This window comes from Trichophyton benhamiae (assembly GCF_000151125.1).
Source record: "Trichophyton benhamiae CBS 112371 chromosome Unknown contig01989.5, whole genome shotgun sequence".
Lineage (NCBI taxonomy): Eukaryota > Fungi > Ascomycota > Eurotiomycetes > Onygenales > Arthrodermataceae > Trichophyton > Trichophyton benhamiae.
In genome coordinates, this window is record NW_003315112.1 from 465,477 (window position 1) to 482,412 (window position 16,936).

Sequence of the window (16,936 nt, forward strand, 5' to 3'; positions counted from 1 at the left end):
CTTCCATGTTGATGATACCTATAGATGGCCTTTGATGGTCAGGCTATTTTGCAATTGATGGGGACATAGATTGATATGGCAAGGTTTCTCTTATAAATTGACATATATCTAAGTATCCAGATGATCTATCTAACAAGTGCGAAGGGGAGCATGAAATTTGAAAAAGTACAGAATAACTACCGATGGTCCATCCGCGGAAATATAGTGACGCTACGCCTTGTTCGCAACCTCACTCATTGCTTCGTCCAAGATGCCCAGCCCAACCTCAATCTCCGCGTCGGTGATGACTAGCGGTGGAACAAAACGAATACAACCTTCTCCAGCAGATATAATGAGCAGCCCCTTATCCCTTGCAGACCCAAGGATATCGGAAACCTTGCTGATATAGGGAGCGGTAAGTTGCAAGCCAAGTATTAAACCTCGACCCCGAATCTCAGATACAGCATCGGGATACCGCTCCTGAAGCCGTTTCAGCCCCTTGATGAGGGTTTGGGATCTAGAGTTAACAGAATCCTGGAGATCCTTGTTTGCCAGACGGGTCAATACATGGTTACCCACGGCACAGGCAAGTGGACTTCCGCCAAAAGTAGTTCCATGGTCTCCAACCTTGATATATTTCCCTACTGTATCAGAGGAAATGATCGTGGCACCGATGGGGAAACCGTTACCAAGTGCCTTGGCGGTGGTGAGGATGTCTGGGTGAGCGGGCTTGGAGCCATCCTTTGGCCTGAGTGAAGGGTGAGCGTGTGCCCAGAGGCTACCTGTGCGAGAGAGACCACATTGGATCTCGTCGAAGATCAGCACCGCTCCGACTTGGTCGCATCTTGCACGGAGTGCTGTAAGGAATTCCGCGGAGGCAACGTTCACTCCGCCCTCGCCCTGGATAGGTTCGACGATGACGCCGCACGTCTTGTCCGTGATTAGGGTTGGGAGCTGTTCGATGTCGTTGTATTTTCCATACTTGAATCCGGGGACCATGGGAGCGAAAGGAGCCTGGTATTTGGGGTTTGGAGTAGCAGATAAAGCACCAAACGTTCGGCCGTGGAAGGATCCCTGGAAGGAGACTATTTCATGCTTTGCGCCTGTAGTGTCGAGGCTATGGCCTACCTTCCGAGCAAATTTGAGAGCTGCTTCGTTGGCTTCGGTTCCAGAATTGCAAATGAACGCTTGGGTGGCCGTCCGCATTGCACCTGAGGTCAGAGTAGTGCTGACAAGTGCCTGGCTCAATTTACCGGTGTGCTTATTGTGAAAGAGGTTGGATGCATGTATCAGTATCTCAGACTAGCTTTGCAATCAGTCTCATGTCCCCTCGTATGATCCATACACTCCAATAGGGCGTTCTATTCACCTGCTCTGATAGGACCTGTGACAGTCCTGGGTCTGAATGGCCGAGAGATGTGACCGCAATGCCGGCTGTGAAGTCGAGATACTGCTTATTCTCCATGTCCCATAGGTAACAACCGCTTCCCCTGGCCATCACTGGCGTTGGTCGAGCGTATGTAGGCACCATAAACGGCATGATGCCCTCGATGAAGCGGTCACTCCGCTTGGACAGGTTGCCTGGCAGGTCGTCATGTTCCTAGTCATACCAGTCAGTACTCCGTATATCAACCATCAACCACCAGAACAGCCGCAGGGCAGAACACAACTCACTATCCGGGTCACTGTGCTAGAAGGCTTGCTCTTGAAAGGGTCCACAACCTCCGGACTCGAAGCTGTCGAAGCCCACCGCCGTCGCGACAGGGGGCTGGCCCCATGCTGCAGAGCTCTAGCTCCTCCTACCCGTCGCAGCGCTGCTCGAGAAGCCATCGCGCCCTCAACCCGCACAGTTCGCCTGTACTGTATAGAAGCTGCCTAGAACAGCCTGGAAACAAGACGTAAACCACCAGGCGAACGCAATTCTGCTATTTTGTCCGTCAGAATGCGAGTTGGTTCTTCTATAAATTTGGAGCTGGAGATGACTCGGAAAAACAGGAGATCCCGATTTCGGCGATTCCACTCGCAATTTTGCTCCATTCGCAGCTTTCACGGCAACACAACCAACAACGTTATTATACCACGACCACGCAGAGACTACCGGCAGTGCTAGCACCATGGCCGGCGTTGCGAGATACCGTCTTCCCTCGGTATTAAGAGCTATATACACTCCCAGCCCGGCTGCACGAAGCTTCACAGTCTCGGCCGCGCGATCCTCTAAACACAGCCGCTTCGCTCCCACACCGTCACCTCCTCGCCTGGCCCCCGAAGAACAAGAGATATTCGAAAATTTGCAGCAGCAGTCCACCGGAGCGTTCAGCACACCGCGATCAACGCCTCGGATAAACCAGTCCCCCCAGTCTCAGCCAGAAGAGGTGCTCCAGAGCTCGGCAGATGAAGAGCTACATCCAGATCTTCGCCGGGGTGCAAAGCCGGAGTTCGAGGGAGACAAGAATCCAAAGACTGGCGAGATTGGAGGGCCGAAGAATGAGCCGCTGAGATGGGGCGGGAGCGGAGACTGGAGTTATAACGGCAGGGTTACAGATTTTTGATAGAGATTCGGAAGTCTGGCACTGGGGGGATGCCGGCGGTGGTGAAACTCGATACTACCGCCATGTAAATTATTGCGTACTCGAGCAGGAATGGGAAGATGAATAGACTGCATACACTGCAATGGAAATCGTCTGTTCTTAACTATATACAATCTGCTGGCCCAGGACATCATCCGTGAATCATGAAGGGGATTTTAAGGTATGAAAGCGAGGACAAGGACATTTCTCATCGAACAAAGTGGTAGATGGGGCGAGATTATGATGACTGGGGCTTGCAACATTACATAAATAAATAAATCATCTATCCTTGAAGCCTGCTGACGGTTGCCTTCCCGGCTCGGCTATCGTTCTCACGACCGAGCTCAGCACTGATCCAAGCTCCAATCTTTGCTACTGCCTCGAGGTTAACGCCAGTCTTCATTCCAACGCTGTGCAGGGTATGGATCAGATCTTCCGTTGAGACGTTTCCGGTAGCACCCTTAGAGTACGGGCACCCTCCTAGGCCGCCAACACTGCTGTCAAATATCCGTATGCCGTGCTCCAGGCCGACAATGGTGTTTACCAGAGCCTGGCCGTAGGTATCGTGGAAATGCAATGCGAGGTCATTGGTGGCAATTCCAGCAGCAGAGAGGGTCCTCAGTAGCTTCTGTGTCCTTGGAGCGGTTCCCATGCCTGTCGTGTCGGCCACGGAGACTTCGTCGGCACCCATCTCCAGCAACGAGGCAGTGATCTCAGCGACCTTGTGCGGGTCTACATCCGGTCCTTCATATGGACATCCAAGCGCAACAGAGACATAGCCTCGTACGCGGATGTTCTTCTCCTTTGCCAGCGAGACTATCGGGCCAATTCGGGCGAGAGACTCTTCTATTGTGCAATTGGTGTTGGCCTTGGAGAAGGCTTCGGTGGCAGCGGCAAAGAGGGATATCTCGGGCAGCTCCGTTGGACGGGCTTGCTTTGGCAGGGCAGCTGTCTCTTTCTCGAGCACTTTAACCAGTGTTTGGAGGCCCTTCACGTTGGGGACCAGGTAGTTGTATGAGATCGGGTGGGGGGCGGAGGGCGGGGTTTTGGTGAGATGTGATAGAATGTCAGCTGTGCTGGCCATCTAGCAAAGCAAATTGAATACATTCCACCATTAGCCGGCCTGTTTCTAGTAGATCCATCGGGAAGTAGATATAGCACGCGAGCATAAGACTCACCTGGGGCACCCATTTCGCGGGCACAAACGAGCCGGCCTCGATGGTCTGGAGGCCGGTCCCAGCAAGTCTGGAGATCAGCTCCAGCTTCGTCTCGAGCGGAATGGACTTCTTTTCGTTCTGCAGGCCATCTCTGGGGCCAACCTCGACGATGCGAACAAAATCGGGAGCAAGTTTGGCTTCGGTAGCCAGAGACCGCACTGCACCGCGACGACAGGCCAGGTGGGATGCCCTGGAGGCAGCTCTGAGTCCGAACATGGTCACTCTCCCTATGCGCATCAGTCTCCGGTAAACAATGCAGAGTAACGGTGCTTTCCTTCTGGCTGTCGGTCTGAACTGTCTGCTCGTCCGCTGCTCGTCTGCTTTCTTTTCTTCTTCCGCGTCGCCGGCGCTCGCGGCCGACTTCGGCTATTTTGCTCCGATGTTGAAAACATCCTGGGCGGCCGCCTGGACTAGCCGATCGCGGAAGAACTTGACGCCGCCTTTAGCCAGGTTAGTAATGTATGACTAAGTGATTGACTCAGCATTGACTCAGCCGCTGATAGAGGGGAGATAAGAGAAAAAGTTGAAGACGACGAGCAGAAGAAGCAGAAGAAGCACGAGAGAGAGAGGGAGTGAAGTCGTTAAAAAGGGGCGATGAGATGGCAGATAATAAGGATGGAAGTGGTGCGCCGGCGGTGCCGCAGACAAACGGAACAAGAGTGCCGAAGAAGCGGTTTGTAGGGCGGAAGACTGCAGAGGCACAGGCGCAGAGGACTGGAGGGGAGGATGTCGAGCAGTCGCACACCACAGCTATACAGACAGGTATGAGAGCTCGTTGGAAGACTGATTACCGCGACTGCGGTGCATTACATATGTAAACTAACAGCCGATGATATGTGCAGCATCTACAAGACGAGGCCCGCGAGCGCTGAACCAGATCCCTGCTGAGATCCTTGAAGATGAAGATATCAAAGCCGCCATCTCCCTCCTCCCACACAATTACTCCTTTGAAATACCCAAGACTATACACAGGATACGCTCGTCAGGAGCTAAGCGAGTGGCCCTCCAGTTTCCGGAGGGCTTGTTGCTATTCGCCACTACAATTTCAGACATCCTGAACCAGTTCTGCCCCGGCATTGAGACAGTTATCATGGGAGATGTGACATACGGCGCATGCTGTATAGATGACTATACAGCTCGAGCACTGGGCTGTGACTTGCTGGTGCATTATGCGCATTCGTGTCTTATACCTGTGGACGTCACCAAGATAAAAACGCTATATATCTTCGTTGACATCGGCATAGACACGCAACATCTGATCGACACTCTGAAACGCAACTTCACCTCAGGCCAGCGCATAGCGGTGGTAGGCACAATACAGTTCAACGCTACACTACATGGGTTGAAACCTGTGCTGGAGAAGGAAGGGTTCAACATCACCGTGCCCCAGATAATGCCCCTGAGCAAAGGGGAGATTCTAGGCTGCACATCCCCTCGCATGTCCAGCGAGACAGTAGATCTACTTCTGTACCTGGGCGATGGACGCTTTCATCTTGAATCGGCCATGATTCATAACCCGAGCATACCAGCGTACAGATATGACCCTTACTCCCGCACCCTGAGCAGAGAACGGTACGACCATGAAGAAATGCAAGATCTACGTCGGAAGGCGATAGACGTCGCCAAATCAGCGAAGCGATGGGGTATCATACTGGGCAGCTTGGGGCGTCAGGGGAATCCAAATACCATGAAGATGATTGAGCAACATCTTAACGAGAAGGGCATACCCTATGTGAATTTGCTGTTGAGTGAGATTTTTCCGGGCAAGTTGGCAAGTATGCCAGATGTTGACTGCTGGGTGCAAATTGCTTGTCCCAGGCTGAGTATTGATTGGGGGTATGCATTTCCGAAACCCCTACTAACACCATACGAGGCGCTTATTGCCTTGGGTATCAAAGATGACTGGAATAAGGCGAATGGTGGTATATACCCGATGGACTTTTATGCAAAGGAGGGTTTGGGCAGGATAAAACCTGGCACGACTGTTGCGTCGTTGGCAGGATAGCAGCCAGATATTTTAACAGTGGCACTAAATATAAAAAAGAGAATAAAAATTTATAAAATTGGATAGATTCAAACAGGGTAGATAATGATGTGCATGTAGTAGACAAAAAAAAGTAAAAACTCTCTCAATCATCTGCATCGTTAGAATCCACTGGAGTTCCTCTCTTCAAAGCTAAAAAGGCTTTCCCACCCGCGTCGTCCATGGGGCGTTCAGCAGAGCGCCAGGTGGAAATTGCCTTTTCGACATCCTCGTACATCTCCAGCGTGTCATTGATAATGCCTCCCTCATCGGGTTCTGCGCTTCGCGTCCCTTCTCGAGAAGAAGAGTCAGTTCGCATGGGAAACGCTGGGCCAAAAGTATGATCTGGTGTAGGATTGAACATGATTGCGTTTGCGAACATGCGGATCAACTCCTTTTCTAGCTGCGAGGAGTTTACTATTCCCTTCGGCGGCATTAGTTCTGCTGATTTAGTAGCTAGCAGTACGTTACTCTTGGCTGATGGGCCCGCTCCTGAAGCTGCTGTTCCTGCTGCTGCTGCCGAGGCTGATGCGCTTGCTGTTGTCGATGGTGGAGTTTCCTCCGTTGTCTGGGAAGCTTCTGAAGCCGCAGCAACGGCACGACTGCCTTGGTGTATAGCAGACTTGATGGATTTTATATCCTGAGGGCGGTATATGAGATCCTTGTACCCGGGCGCATCGCGGTTCGTCAATGGCTTGGCAAAGATGGATGCATATTTATGAGCAGCTACGTCGTTCATTATCGGACCGCAAGTGCGGCCAAATGTCCGTGAGCACATCACGTATTGGCTGTCTTTCAACCAATCTGACGGCCGTTGGTCGTGAGCTAGGGAGAAAGACCCGCTGGGACTCCTTTTCCGCTTTGCACGATAGTGGCCACTATCCATGTCATCGCCAGTGATACCTACTGGAGTGCTTGGAAGCTCGTTTTTGATGTGACGGGTATCCTCTCCGCGTGAGGCAATGGACTGACCACGTGTTCGAGGACGGCCCGAAGGTGGATTGCTGGGCGAAGAAGCATCCCCCGCATGCTTGGGGCTCTCACGAGGAGCTGCGCCACCGAGGTCCAGTTTACGACGTGCTGCCTGTCCCGTCCACTGTTCTACATCTTCCTGTCTTGAAGGTGACAAAGCTCGCTCACTGATAGGACTAATATCAGCAGATTTTGGTGGTTCAGGAGAGCCGGGCTCATTAGGTAGCGATATAGGACCAGGTATCTTCCATGGTGTATTACCACTGGGAGTGACCAACGAAGGACGAGGTGGTCTCTTGCCTATTGATTGCGCAAAAGATGGGAGCTGAGTCTTGAGTTTTTCAAGGGCCGCAGCATCTGTAGTTACAGTAGGTTGTGTGATTGGTGGTAGAGGAGTAGCGGTGCTGACCCCACCGGCCGGGGGCGGAGCTATTGCTGGTGGTGCTGAAGGTGGGGGATTCTGGGTAAGAGGAATGTTGGGTTTATCGATGTTAGGAGCAAGGGGTTTAGGTGTGGGTGTTGCCTTGTTACGCGCCTGGTTGCTTGGTTTCGGGGTGGAGCGAGCAGATCCATGGCCGTAAGAAGACTGGGGTATTGTTTGGGGAGTTAAAAGAGGCTGAAACTTGACGGTTTGAGGGACTGTTTTAGATGGTATCTGGGGTGTTCTATTCCAAGTTGTATTCGGTGGTGGCGGTGGTTGAAGTGAAGGCTGTTGGGTTGCTCTGTTAAGAGGCATATGTGGGGGTGCATTTTGATATGCGGGCTGTGATGCGGCTGAGGTTGACGTCGGATGAGCAGGCGGGGGAAATGGCTGGATATTGGGGTATATATTGGCTCCTGGGGTGCTGACAGGTGGAGATACCTGGGGAGGTTGTTGTTGTTGCTGTTGCTGCTGCTGCTGCTGTTGTTGTGCCTGGTTGGCCAACGGCACCGGCTTGAAGTTATATGTAGAAGGAATCGGAGCTTCTTGAGGGGCAGTCACTGCAGGCGGTCCCGCCGTGGGCTGTACAGGCCGTACTCCTTGCGGTGTGCCTGCAGTAGTGGGTGTTTGAGCAGGTGCTTGCACTGCTTCCTGTGGGATCCTGCCGAGCACCTTTTCCCGCGCAGCCTCCGGCTTCGGCGGTGGAGTAGCAGCAGCACCTGGACTGGGTGCCACGTTCGAACCATCAGCAGTGACAGGCTGTTTCTGCAGGTCCTCTCCGGCCTCTAGCCGTCGTATCTCGTCCTTGATCTCGGCGTACCGCTGTTCCTCTCGCCGTATCTCCCTCGTCACGCGTTCCTTGTACCTAGCGTAGAGCTTATCGACCAGGTCCGGCATGGCCGCGGAGTGTGACCTGGCCGTTCCATCCTGCGCGGCCTGAGCATGTTTCCTCTTTTTCAGATTGGCCGCTTCCTGCGCACTGTGACTGTGGTCTGAAGCCTCGTCGTCTGAAGACCGGACGCCGTCTACGAGGAGGGTGGTGTACAGCTCCTCGAGGGCCTGCGGGCTCAGTCGGTTCGCGTCGTACTTGACATCCTGCTGGATAAAGGGATTGTTCCGCAGGAGCTCTGAGACTGGCGCAAAGCTATCCGGACGACTCTTTAGCGTCGCCAGAGACTGGAAGAAGAGCAGGGACTCGAAGGGGGTGTATGACGAAAGAGAAGGCATCCCATTGCATTCCCGCGGCTGGTCTCCCTATAGTCCGTGGTGTTTTCTCTCGCCTTTTTTTTTTTTTTTTTTCGCGCCTGTATGTCGGCGTCAATGCCTGTTCGTAGTGCCTCTCGAGCGTCGCGTCTCTCGTGTGTATCGCCAGCCGTGTCCTCGTCCTCGCCGTCGCCGTCGTTGTCGCTCTACCCTGCGCGTCACCAGCATTTTTTTTCCGTGACGTTGAAAAAGGCATATCACGTGATTATAACCCTTTGATTCACGTGACTCTCCTTTACTATTCACGTGATCAACATCAAGTCACATGACGATCAACTGGCCTCCTTCCCAAAAAGGAAATATTTTTTTATTTCGACATCAAAATAAAATAAAATAAAAATAAAATAATAAAAATATAATAATAATAATAATAATAATAATAATAATAATATGATAAGAAATGAAAAAACTCCACCTTTCATTTCTTATGCTCAGGGGGAGGCAGAGACGACGGCAGCAGGCGCAAGAGCTGAGTCAACAGTACGGAGTAAACAAGACGCAAAAAAGGGATAGGAGGCGGCGCCAGGGCGAGTGACGCAGTTTTGGCTAGCGTTCCGCCTCCTCCCTTCTGACCCTTGGGTGTCCTTGGGCTCTTGCGGCTTACACTGCAAACTCGGGACTAGACGACTAGCTGGGCGGGCTACTTGGTAACTAAACCGCTAACTCGCAATTAATACAACTATATCATCATCGACCGCGACCTCCTGGTGACTTCTGGTGACTCTCCAGCCTGACCGTTGCTGCGACTCCGCCCTTTTTGCCCTGCATCGCCCGTTTTCTCCTTCGCCTCCGCGTGAGCAAACGACCGCCCGTCCCCCAGCTGGCTCTGGTTTCGAAGGACAAAGCTATATAAATCCTCAGGGGGGCTCCTCGTCGCTCCTCTGCTCGCCCTGGATCTTCCACCACTCGGACTGGCTGTGCAAAGCACCTGAAACCCTGATCTCCAGTTAATTACTACTTGACCTCGTTCTCCGTCCATCCATAAAACACACCCCTCCCTGTTTCTCGATCTCGAACAACCGCGAAGATGTCTCAGGAGAGGACAGACGTGGAGCTTGATAAAGAGTGGAAGCCCAACGGCAGACGGCCTCAATCGTCAGTCTTTCTTCTCCCTTTCCATTTCATTCATCCATCCCGTCTTCTGTCCCAGTTTGAATCGTCCTTTGTTGACTTGTTTCGTTGCAGAACCATGGCTCGCTCTCTTGCTGCTGCGCTTGATAATGCTTTCATGCTCGACTCGGAGGTTGACAACCTCACCAACTCCATCCACTATAAGTATGTCTATGTCCCAATGAACAAAGAACTCAAAAGAAGAAGGGAAAACTAGAAACAGCTGCTAATGGTCTGATGTATAGACAAACATTGGTATCAATGCAAAGTCGCGAACTCGAGGCGCTGGAAGCTAGACTTCGAGCCACCGAGAATCGTCTAAGAATGCAGAAGGGGGAGGCACCCCTTGAGCCCGTCAAGGTCAATGACGGTGCTAATAATGATAATGTTACCTCTCAGAATGGCTCGCTCAGGGACAGAACGCCGCTGGAGGTCTCTACCGCGGACAAGGAGCGCGGCCTGCCACCGCTCTCCACGCCCAACCAGTCCGACGATGGCTTCACCACCAACGCTTCCACCTCCCCAGCAACCACAGACCAGGACGATGAGGCTGCTGACCATGCTGGCGTTCATGGTCGAGGCGACGCGCAAAATCATTCTGAGGGCAAGCAGGGATGGTCTTGAGTCAATTCATTCATCACCGCCCTTTTTATTAAAGCCTTCAATGCATTTATTGGGACAGCAATAGCCTTTTTCCTCGTTTTGTTTTTCTTGATTTTTTATGTTTTGGTTATATCTACCTTTATACCCGAGCTCAAGACCTCCACATGACTTTTTATATTCTTCCCAACCAAACCGTCATACAACGACCCCCCGGGCTCAATATCATGTTCGACGTTGCTATGCATATCCTTTCTTTTGGGGCATTTTACTTAATTAAACCCAACTCACTCGATGCCTGGCTGCTGCGTCTATACATGTCTGAACGGTATATGACAGGTCTCGGGAACACGACTCCCCATCCCTCTCTTTGGTCTCCCCCCACATATCTCTCTCTTGCCACATCCTTCTTATCCTTTCTTTTATAACCCACTTATCATCTTGACGCTGTCGGATATATATAGTTTAATTATCTCATTCGCTCGCCCTCACCCATTCGCTTGGTTGACAATGTTTACTTTGTTCTTATGTCTTTATAATACCTTCATTTCTCCCCTTTCCCGCTTCGTTGTAAGATTAATTGTCGGGTTCTGACTGCATGTTGTATGCTTTTTTTTTTCTATTTGGAAATACTATTACTTGCTACAATAGATGCGTTGGTTGATTGCATTGGGGTGTATATCAGGCGTCCTTGACTAACGTCTGGAGAGAAGTTTCGGGGTGTTTGACTGCTACTTAGGTGACGGAAACAAGATACATAAAGGAATCAATAATACAAAAGTTCTATTGTTGCAGATCTTGCGGTGGTGTTTATAATGTTAGAGCACAATACTTATTTACAGAGCGTCGGTGAGAGCCTTGTTAAGCTTGGTGAGCTTAGAGGAGACGCTGAGGTCGATTGTTCGGCCATCGAACTCAACAATGAGTCCACCAACGATTTCTGGGTCGACCTGTTGCATACCATATTAGTGTATATTGACAAAACAGAGGAGAAAACAGACGAATAATGCTCACCTTGGTGACGACCTTGAGCTTCTTGCCCTGGCTGTACTCAGACTTGGCGATGGCAGTCTCTAGACGCTGGATGGTCTTCTGGTCAAGTTTCTAACTCGGAGAATCAGTATCAAAATCAAGATTCCCTGCAAACGTGGACATAGAACACATACCTGAGCGCTGGTGATGTTTAGCTCAATCTCACCCCGGTAAGCGCCCATCAAAGTCTCAAACTTCTCGCAGACACCCTGAAGGACACCCAATCGGTTGTTCTCAGCAAGAGTCACGAAGAAGTTGCCCAAAAGCTCGTTCTTGCCAGTAAGCTTCTGCAGTTCCTGGACAATCTGAGACTTGTCCTGCGCAGTCAAGGTGGGAGTGTGCAGGATAGGACCCAACTTGGCGTCCTTCTTGAACACCTCGGCCAAAGCATTGAGAGCCTTGGAGGTCTGCTCTAGGCTGCCGGTCTTTGCGGAGGCAGTGTACTGCTCATGAGGAAAAAAACAACGACGTTAGCGTGTGAGTTTTTTTATTTTTGCGTATCGGCTGCCTGTCGTCCGCGACGGCCAATTGTTATCCACCACCATCGGAAACCAAGTATATACGCACCAGGGCATTGGCGTAAGTGCCGTCAACGCCAAAGAGGGCGACTGGAGGCTTTGGGTCTTGGGCTGCGGCGGCATAGGTTCTGGCTCCGTTGACGACGGATCGTCGGGAGAACTGCTGGGCGGAAGCGCGAAGGCTCGCCTGGGCGACGCGGGAGGAGAGCATGGCGAGAAGAGAGGGGCTCGGGCCGTCGAATTGAGCTGCTGTTGGGCGGTGCGAGATGGACAGCCGGAGATGCTGCTGGTTGCTGGCGGTTTGCAAGTCGTCGTTCGTGGTTTGGACGTCGAACTTCGCAGTGGGTTTGAGGTTGCTCGGCGGAAAACAGAGTCACGTGATATAAAATTCGGAAGACTTTGGAGGTTGAGGAACTACAATGATAAGAGTAACATTATTGACATCGCTGGACTTCGAACAGCATGTCGTCGCATAACACTGAGATGCGGTTGAAGAGGCCGTGTGAGGTCTTTAATTATGTATCATTATTATACGTTATGCTATTTATCATGACTCGTTTGACGAGGGATGCCGTGGACGCCAGGTCCGGTAATGCTCAGTAAAACAGGCAGCAGGGAGGGCTGCCGAGAAGAGGACAATGATGAACGAGGGTGAGACGATACAGGTGGAACCGACGGGGAGGAGTATGCAGTGCCTTCCATATGCTGTTTAGTCACTTTTGAGCATACTGTCAACCAGATCGCCCAGAGGTCCCCAGAAATCCTTCCCGCTGGCCAGGTTGTGCTCCTCGATAAACAGCACATAATGCTTGAAGCTGGTGTTCAGGTGCGGTTCTAACCCAAGATGAACGACGACTGGGTAGTGGTGGCAGTATATGTGTGCATATACACGGTACATGCGTTTGAACAGCTGTCTCAGCAGAGAAGGGAATGTTTTTGGGAAAGGCACCCCTAGAATGATTATCGTCAACTTTAGTCTCAAACTCGTCCTCGATTATCACAAGGAATATCGGTTCAGTTGAGCTCATACCTATATGGCTGGGGAACATCTGCTCATTGTCAATGTTTGCCTGTACCCAAGTCATGAGATGTTCTACATATTCAGGTGCAGACATCTTCGTAGGACGCTTGAAGTTCTCGTTATCCTGCCATAGGTACTCAAATCTACAATCCGCCTGTTAGGGGCAAATAGCATGATATGTAACAGCACCGGAAAACGTACTCATCCGTGGCCTTCATCTCAGGACATGTTTGCGGCGAGCAAAACTCCGTGATTGACCCATACAGCAGGTTGATCTGGTTATAAAAATCGACCACTATTCATCCAGTCAGTCAGTCAGCGCCAGCCCATATGTTCACTCTTTGTGTTTCCTCCTCCGCTCGTGCTCTCCATCAGGGTATAAGAACGTACAGTTAACGGCTAACCATTCGTTCACATCCTCTCCGTCAGGAAGTTTGACGGCCTTTCGAAGACTCCCGCTGCCCAACGTCGCCTCCGCAAACTGTCGAAGCTGGTAACTTCCGCTGCCTTTATTCGCTGCTCGCGGCCGGAATGGCCCCCGCGTGCGGGAGTTTCTGTTTGTCGAAGAGAGATCTGTCAGCGGCGGGGCCATCGCGGTCGCGATAAATGTAGATGTAGGTTCAATATCGAATAAGAGAAGCTGAAGTAGAGTCTCAGGCAGGATAAAGTGATAGAAGTCAGGGCCGCAAGAGTCGCAGAGACTGAACGTACATGGTGTTGATAAGAGAAGTCGCCATACTGTATGTCAACAGGGATGCGCCGTGGGTCGTCGATTTCCCTTGATCCGCGCCTGATGCAATTTCTCAACAGCTCGTTGGTTCTCGGAAATATTTCTTGTCGATAAAAAGGTGAACTGATTGGACGATGCAAGAAGATGGAGTCGTTAAGGCGTAAATTGGGAGTTGGTATTTAAACGCCTTTTGTCTTTGCTGGATGTTTTATCGCTTTTTGGTGGTTGCCGGGGAGACAGCCACGCCTCTACCAAATCTGGGGAGATCACAGGTTCTCCGTCGCAGCATTTGATACCCGTGCAATAGTTCAAGCAACAGGGTACTAACCTCCAAGGACTGAGCATGGCTATGCCTGGTAAGGAACTGGTTGAATCATGTAAACGCTAAAGGAATACATTACAGCTATTATACATTGTTATAGTGACAACGGTAGAAATCCAATCCGGAAGACATGTAGAATTCATCTAATCAACATATGAACATCGATGGTTACCGAAACCATCCCAAGATTCTAATCCCACTATCCATTCGACGTAGCAGTGGTTTTATATAGGTATTCCCTGCAACTCCTCTCGGCTAGGCTCTTGCACCGTCCCGCCATAGACCGTAATAGGGATGCTAACTTCAAAAGATTCACAGGATATATGTTCTGCAGCGGCAAACACAGTTCCTCGTTCATCATGCTCGACGGGTTCTAACAGACCAATCCCAGATGCTGACGTATGAGCATTCTCCGTAGAATCGGGCAAGCTGCTTGTTACGAACTCAAACCGAAGCTGCCATTCAACATTCACACCAGACGTGATTAGAGTAGGAGTGGCGGAGACCGGGATGGCGGGCGTGAAGGCCACTCTGGATGCAAAGAGGGTGTTTTCGAAACACATGGCGTGAACCTTTCGTGTGGCACGAGTGATACTTGCCGCAGATCGAAGGGCAATTTCGGGATTGATTGTCTCGTGGGTTTCTAAAGAGCCACGTAGAGAGTGGCAGTGAATAGCTGCGTTTGTAAAATCGGCAGTAGCCACGATAGTTTCTCCTATTCGGTGCGATGGTCGATTAAGCACTATCACGGCAACTCGCCGGCCACTGCGAGATATTTCGAAGCGGTTGGCACTCTGATCTGATGCAGTTGACTGGTTGCTACGTAGGATAGCTAAGTCAATGGCGTCCTTGCACGAAAAGGGGGCTTCGTGATGAAGGTGTGGCGGCCCGGGACTTATCGGTGACACCAAGGAGTCCTGACGGTCCTTTTGCTTGAGGATTTCGTCTACGTAAGATAGAAACTGGGGTGCTGATGTCCATGCTTTCGCGCTTATGCTTTTTTCCTTTGCTGGTGGCCGCGGGGCTGATGAATCAATACTTTGCACTCGTGCTTCATCCCTCAGCACCACGTATGGCTGCATTAGATCATGTCCGAGAACACCTCCTTGCGCTGTTATATCATTAGTGAATAGCATATAAAAAAGTGATAGGGGGATTGCCCTTACCATCCACGCCACTGAGAACACGGAATGGCACATTGATCTTGTGAAGTCGCTGATTTCCCTTTATGGCTGCCGCCTTTTGCGTTCCAATAACCAAATTATATGAAATCTTTATAGCCTTGCCCTTGTGGCTTGAGGGTAGCCCGCGGGGTAGAGTAAATGAGAATGAAAACGCCTTTTCCTGCCCGGGAGCCAAGCGGAGGTCGACGAAAAGAAGGGATTGCGGAGTTGATAGTAGAGGTATGGAGTTGGATGAAGAGGCGCCTCGCATTTCCCGTAGCCCGTCAAGTTCTCCTGTTGAAGTCAAACTTGCAAGAGAGTTCCCCAGACTGCTGAGCCCTATATTTCCCCAGAACCCGCTTCTAGGCTTCGACTGCCTTGGTGAACGTTCATTGCTGCCATGGTGACCAACAACGCCCTTACGCTTCACTTCTTCGAAGATTGATTGATCCAGTAATGATCCATCAACCGTGAATGAAGCGTTGATCTGGGCATAACCCATGAGAAGTGTTTGCGACTCATTAGATCGGCCGTTCCTGGCTGGCTCAAGGTTTGATTGGTGTCTTCGATGCCTTGGAAGGCCCCTGTTCATAGAAGCTAATTTATAGTCTGAATCAAGAGTCTCCGTGGAGTTATTGCTAAGAGAATAAAACTCAGTACTACTTCGGGTACTGCCCTCCATCGCTGTTACAGCGGAGAGTTTCGTTGCCGGCGTAAGGCAGCGAGGCTGGTCAGCTGTCAACTTCCCATTGGCAGCAGTTACATTAATATGATCGGGTACGGTGGCTTTAGGAGGAGATTCGGTGTATTGATCCTCTGAGGCCGGCTGCGTTGGATTTGTTTTATTTTCGGGCGAAGGCGGAGCCTGCGGAAACTTGAAATCTCCATGGAAAGCGCTCATTTTGCGTGGTGCTCTGCGCATCGGACTCCTTCTAGCTGCCGGTGAGTTGTTGATTGGATAACGGGAGGGGTCTGCTTCATCCTTGGTGCTCGGAAGGGAGAGGTTGGACTGTGAGGTAATGGGCGAAAACCTCGAGATTGGAGTTCGGGGAGACACTAAATCCAGAATTAACACTCTGAATTTCACACAAAGGGTTGAAAATGAAGTGAGGAATTAATACCAGCTGGAAACTCATCTCTGTAAGGGTCATGTCTCCTAGGAGGGGCTTGAAAACTTGCTGATCGTGCATGCCGGCCTGGCTGTGGACTCTTTGGGGACTGAACCTGTTTACGGTCGTGAGAAATATCCGTCTCCAAGGATATTATTGAAACAGATCGTTTATGGGAATGGCCTGGCGTGTTGGAAGCTCCATGAGTGCGTGATGGGGTGGTAGGAGGAAAGCTCTGGCTCAAGATGGGAGAGGAGCCAACGGAGGCAGAGGCCCTGTGATGTGGGTGTCGAGGCCGATACCCCGAGGACTGCGGGCGACGCGGCGGATTATTGAACGAAAATGGGTTAAGGGATTTTGCTGGAGAGTAGTTGGTCCCATCTGTGACGGTGTTAATAGGCCGAGATCCTCCTCGATAATGCTTCGTCGTCCCAACAACCTCGTTTCCTGCCTCTTCCTCTGTCACATTTTTGAAAGTGATTGTGCATTCAACGTCTTCTCCGGCGAATATCGTTTGTTCTTTCCATCTCACGAAGACCTGAATGTCCGATAACATAACGGTAGGCTGGTTTTTTGCTGCATGGATGGATGCGTCGTTAAGGGATTGGGGGCATGTCAAGCTCGTTCCGGAAAGAATTTCAATGCATATCTGGCTTGTATATGTGCATTCTCGGTGTAGCCAGCGTAGGCTTTGATATCAAGCTGTATATAGGCTGGGAAAAAAAGTCGTAGCTGCAGCGAGTGAGCACTCGGTTACCTGTAAGGATAAAGCATCGAGGGTTGTAGATGTGGAGAGTTCGACTACGCATTTCTCCAGGACGTTCTTGGCTGATCTTCATGTGGCCTTGGCATGCGCTTGGCGGCTAACTTAAGCGCCGACGGCTACTCA

General features: G+C 51.0%; 9 protein-coding genes across 9 annotated transcripts; 3 read left to right on the forward strand and 6 right to left on the reverse strand.

Moving 5' to 3' along the window:
* Positions 1-210: 210 nt before the first annotated feature.
* ARB_04872 (class III aminotransferase, putative) lies at positions 211-1,444 on the reverse strand (the record flags this gene model as incomplete). The annotated part of the gene is made up of 2 exons (XM_003016537.1): positions 211-1,281; positions 1,349-1,444. The coding sequence occupies 2 exons, from the start codon at positions 1,442-1,444 to the stop codon at positions 211-213; spliced, it is 1,167 nt and encodes a 388-aa protein (XP_003016583.1).
* Positions 1,445-2,093: 649 nt separating this feature from the next.
* ARB_04873 (uncharacterized protein) lies at positions 2,094-2,528 on the forward strand (the record flags this gene model as incomplete). Its single annotated transcript, XM_003016538.1, has 1 exon — positions 2,094-2,528. The coding sequence occupies one exon, from the start codon at positions 2,094-2,096 to the stop codon at positions 2,526-2,528; it is 435 nt and encodes a 144-aa protein (XP_003016584.1).
* A 301-nt stretch (positions 2,529-2,829) lies between these two features.
* On the reverse strand, positions 2,830-3,979 carry ARB_04874 (3-hydroxymethyl-3-methylglutaryl-Coenzyme A lyase; the record flags this gene model as incomplete). Its single annotated transcript, XM_003016539.1, has 2 exons — positions 2,830-3,630; positions 3,725-3,979. 2 exons carry the CDS (start codon positions 3,977-3,979, stop codon positions 2,830-2,832), a joined length of 1,056 nt encoding a protein of 351 aa, XP_003016585.1.
* A 383-nt stretch (positions 3,980-4,362) lies between these two features.
* On the forward strand, positions 4,363-5,768 carry ARB_04875 (uncharacterized protein; the record flags this gene model as incomplete). The annotated part of the gene is made up of 2 exons (XM_003016540.1): positions 4,363-4,525; positions 4,606-5,768. The coding sequence occupies 2 exons, from the start codon at positions 4,363-4,365 to the stop codon at positions 5,766-5,768; spliced, it is 1,326 nt and encodes a 441-aa protein (XP_003016586.1).
* Positions 5,769-5,892: 124 nt separating this feature from the next.
* ARB_04876 (uncharacterized protein) lies at positions 5,893-8,406 on the reverse strand (the record flags this gene model as incomplete). The annotated part of the gene is made up of 1 exon (XM_003016541.1): positions 5,893-8,406. The coding sequence occupies one exon, from the start codon at positions 8,404-8,406 to the stop codon at positions 5,893-5,895; it is 2,514 nt and encodes an 837-aa protein (XP_003016587.1).
* Positions 8,407-9,469: 1,063 nt separating this feature from the next.
* On the forward strand, positions 9,470-10,176 carry ARB_04877 (uncharacterized protein; the record flags this gene model as incomplete). Its single annotated transcript, XM_003016542.1, has 2 exons — positions 9,470-9,717; positions 9,744-10,176. The coding sequence occupies 2 exons, from the start codon at positions 9,470-9,472 to the stop codon at positions 10,174-10,176; spliced, it is 681 nt and encodes a 226-aa protein (XP_003016588.1).
* Positions 10,177-10,988: 812 nt separating this feature from the next.
* ARB_04878 (uncharacterized protein) lies at positions 10,989-11,913 on the reverse strand (the record flags this gene model as incomplete). Its single annotated transcript, XM_003016543.1, has 4 exons — positions 10,989-11,102; positions 11,167-11,256; positions 11,319-11,627; positions 11,752-11,913. The coding sequence occupies 4 exons, from the start codon at positions 11,911-11,913 to the stop codon at positions 10,989-10,991; spliced, it is 675 nt and encodes a 224-aa protein (XP_003016589.1).
* A 498-nt stretch (positions 11,914-12,411) lies between these two features.
* ARB_04879 (uncharacterized protein) lies at positions 12,412-13,315 on the reverse strand (the record flags this gene model as incomplete). Its single annotated transcript, XM_003016544.1, has 4 exons — positions 12,412-12,557; positions 12,592-12,866; positions 12,925-13,018; positions 13,114-13,315. 4 exons carry the CDS (start codon positions 13,313-13,315, stop codon positions 12,412-12,414), a joined length of 717 nt encoding a protein of 238 aa, XP_003016590.1.
* A 684-nt stretch (positions 13,316-13,999) lies between these two features.
* On the reverse strand, positions 14,000-16,603 carry ARB_04880 (intracellular protein transport protein (Sat1), putative; the record flags this gene model as incomplete). Its single annotated transcript, XM_003016545.1, has 3 exons — positions 14,000-14,886; positions 14,942-15,947; positions 16,028-16,603. The coding sequence occupies 3 exons, from the start codon at positions 16,601-16,603 to the stop codon at positions 14,000-14,002; spliced, it is 2,469 nt and encodes an 822-aa protein (XP_003016591.1).
* Positions 16,604-16,936: the final 333 nt, after the last annotated feature.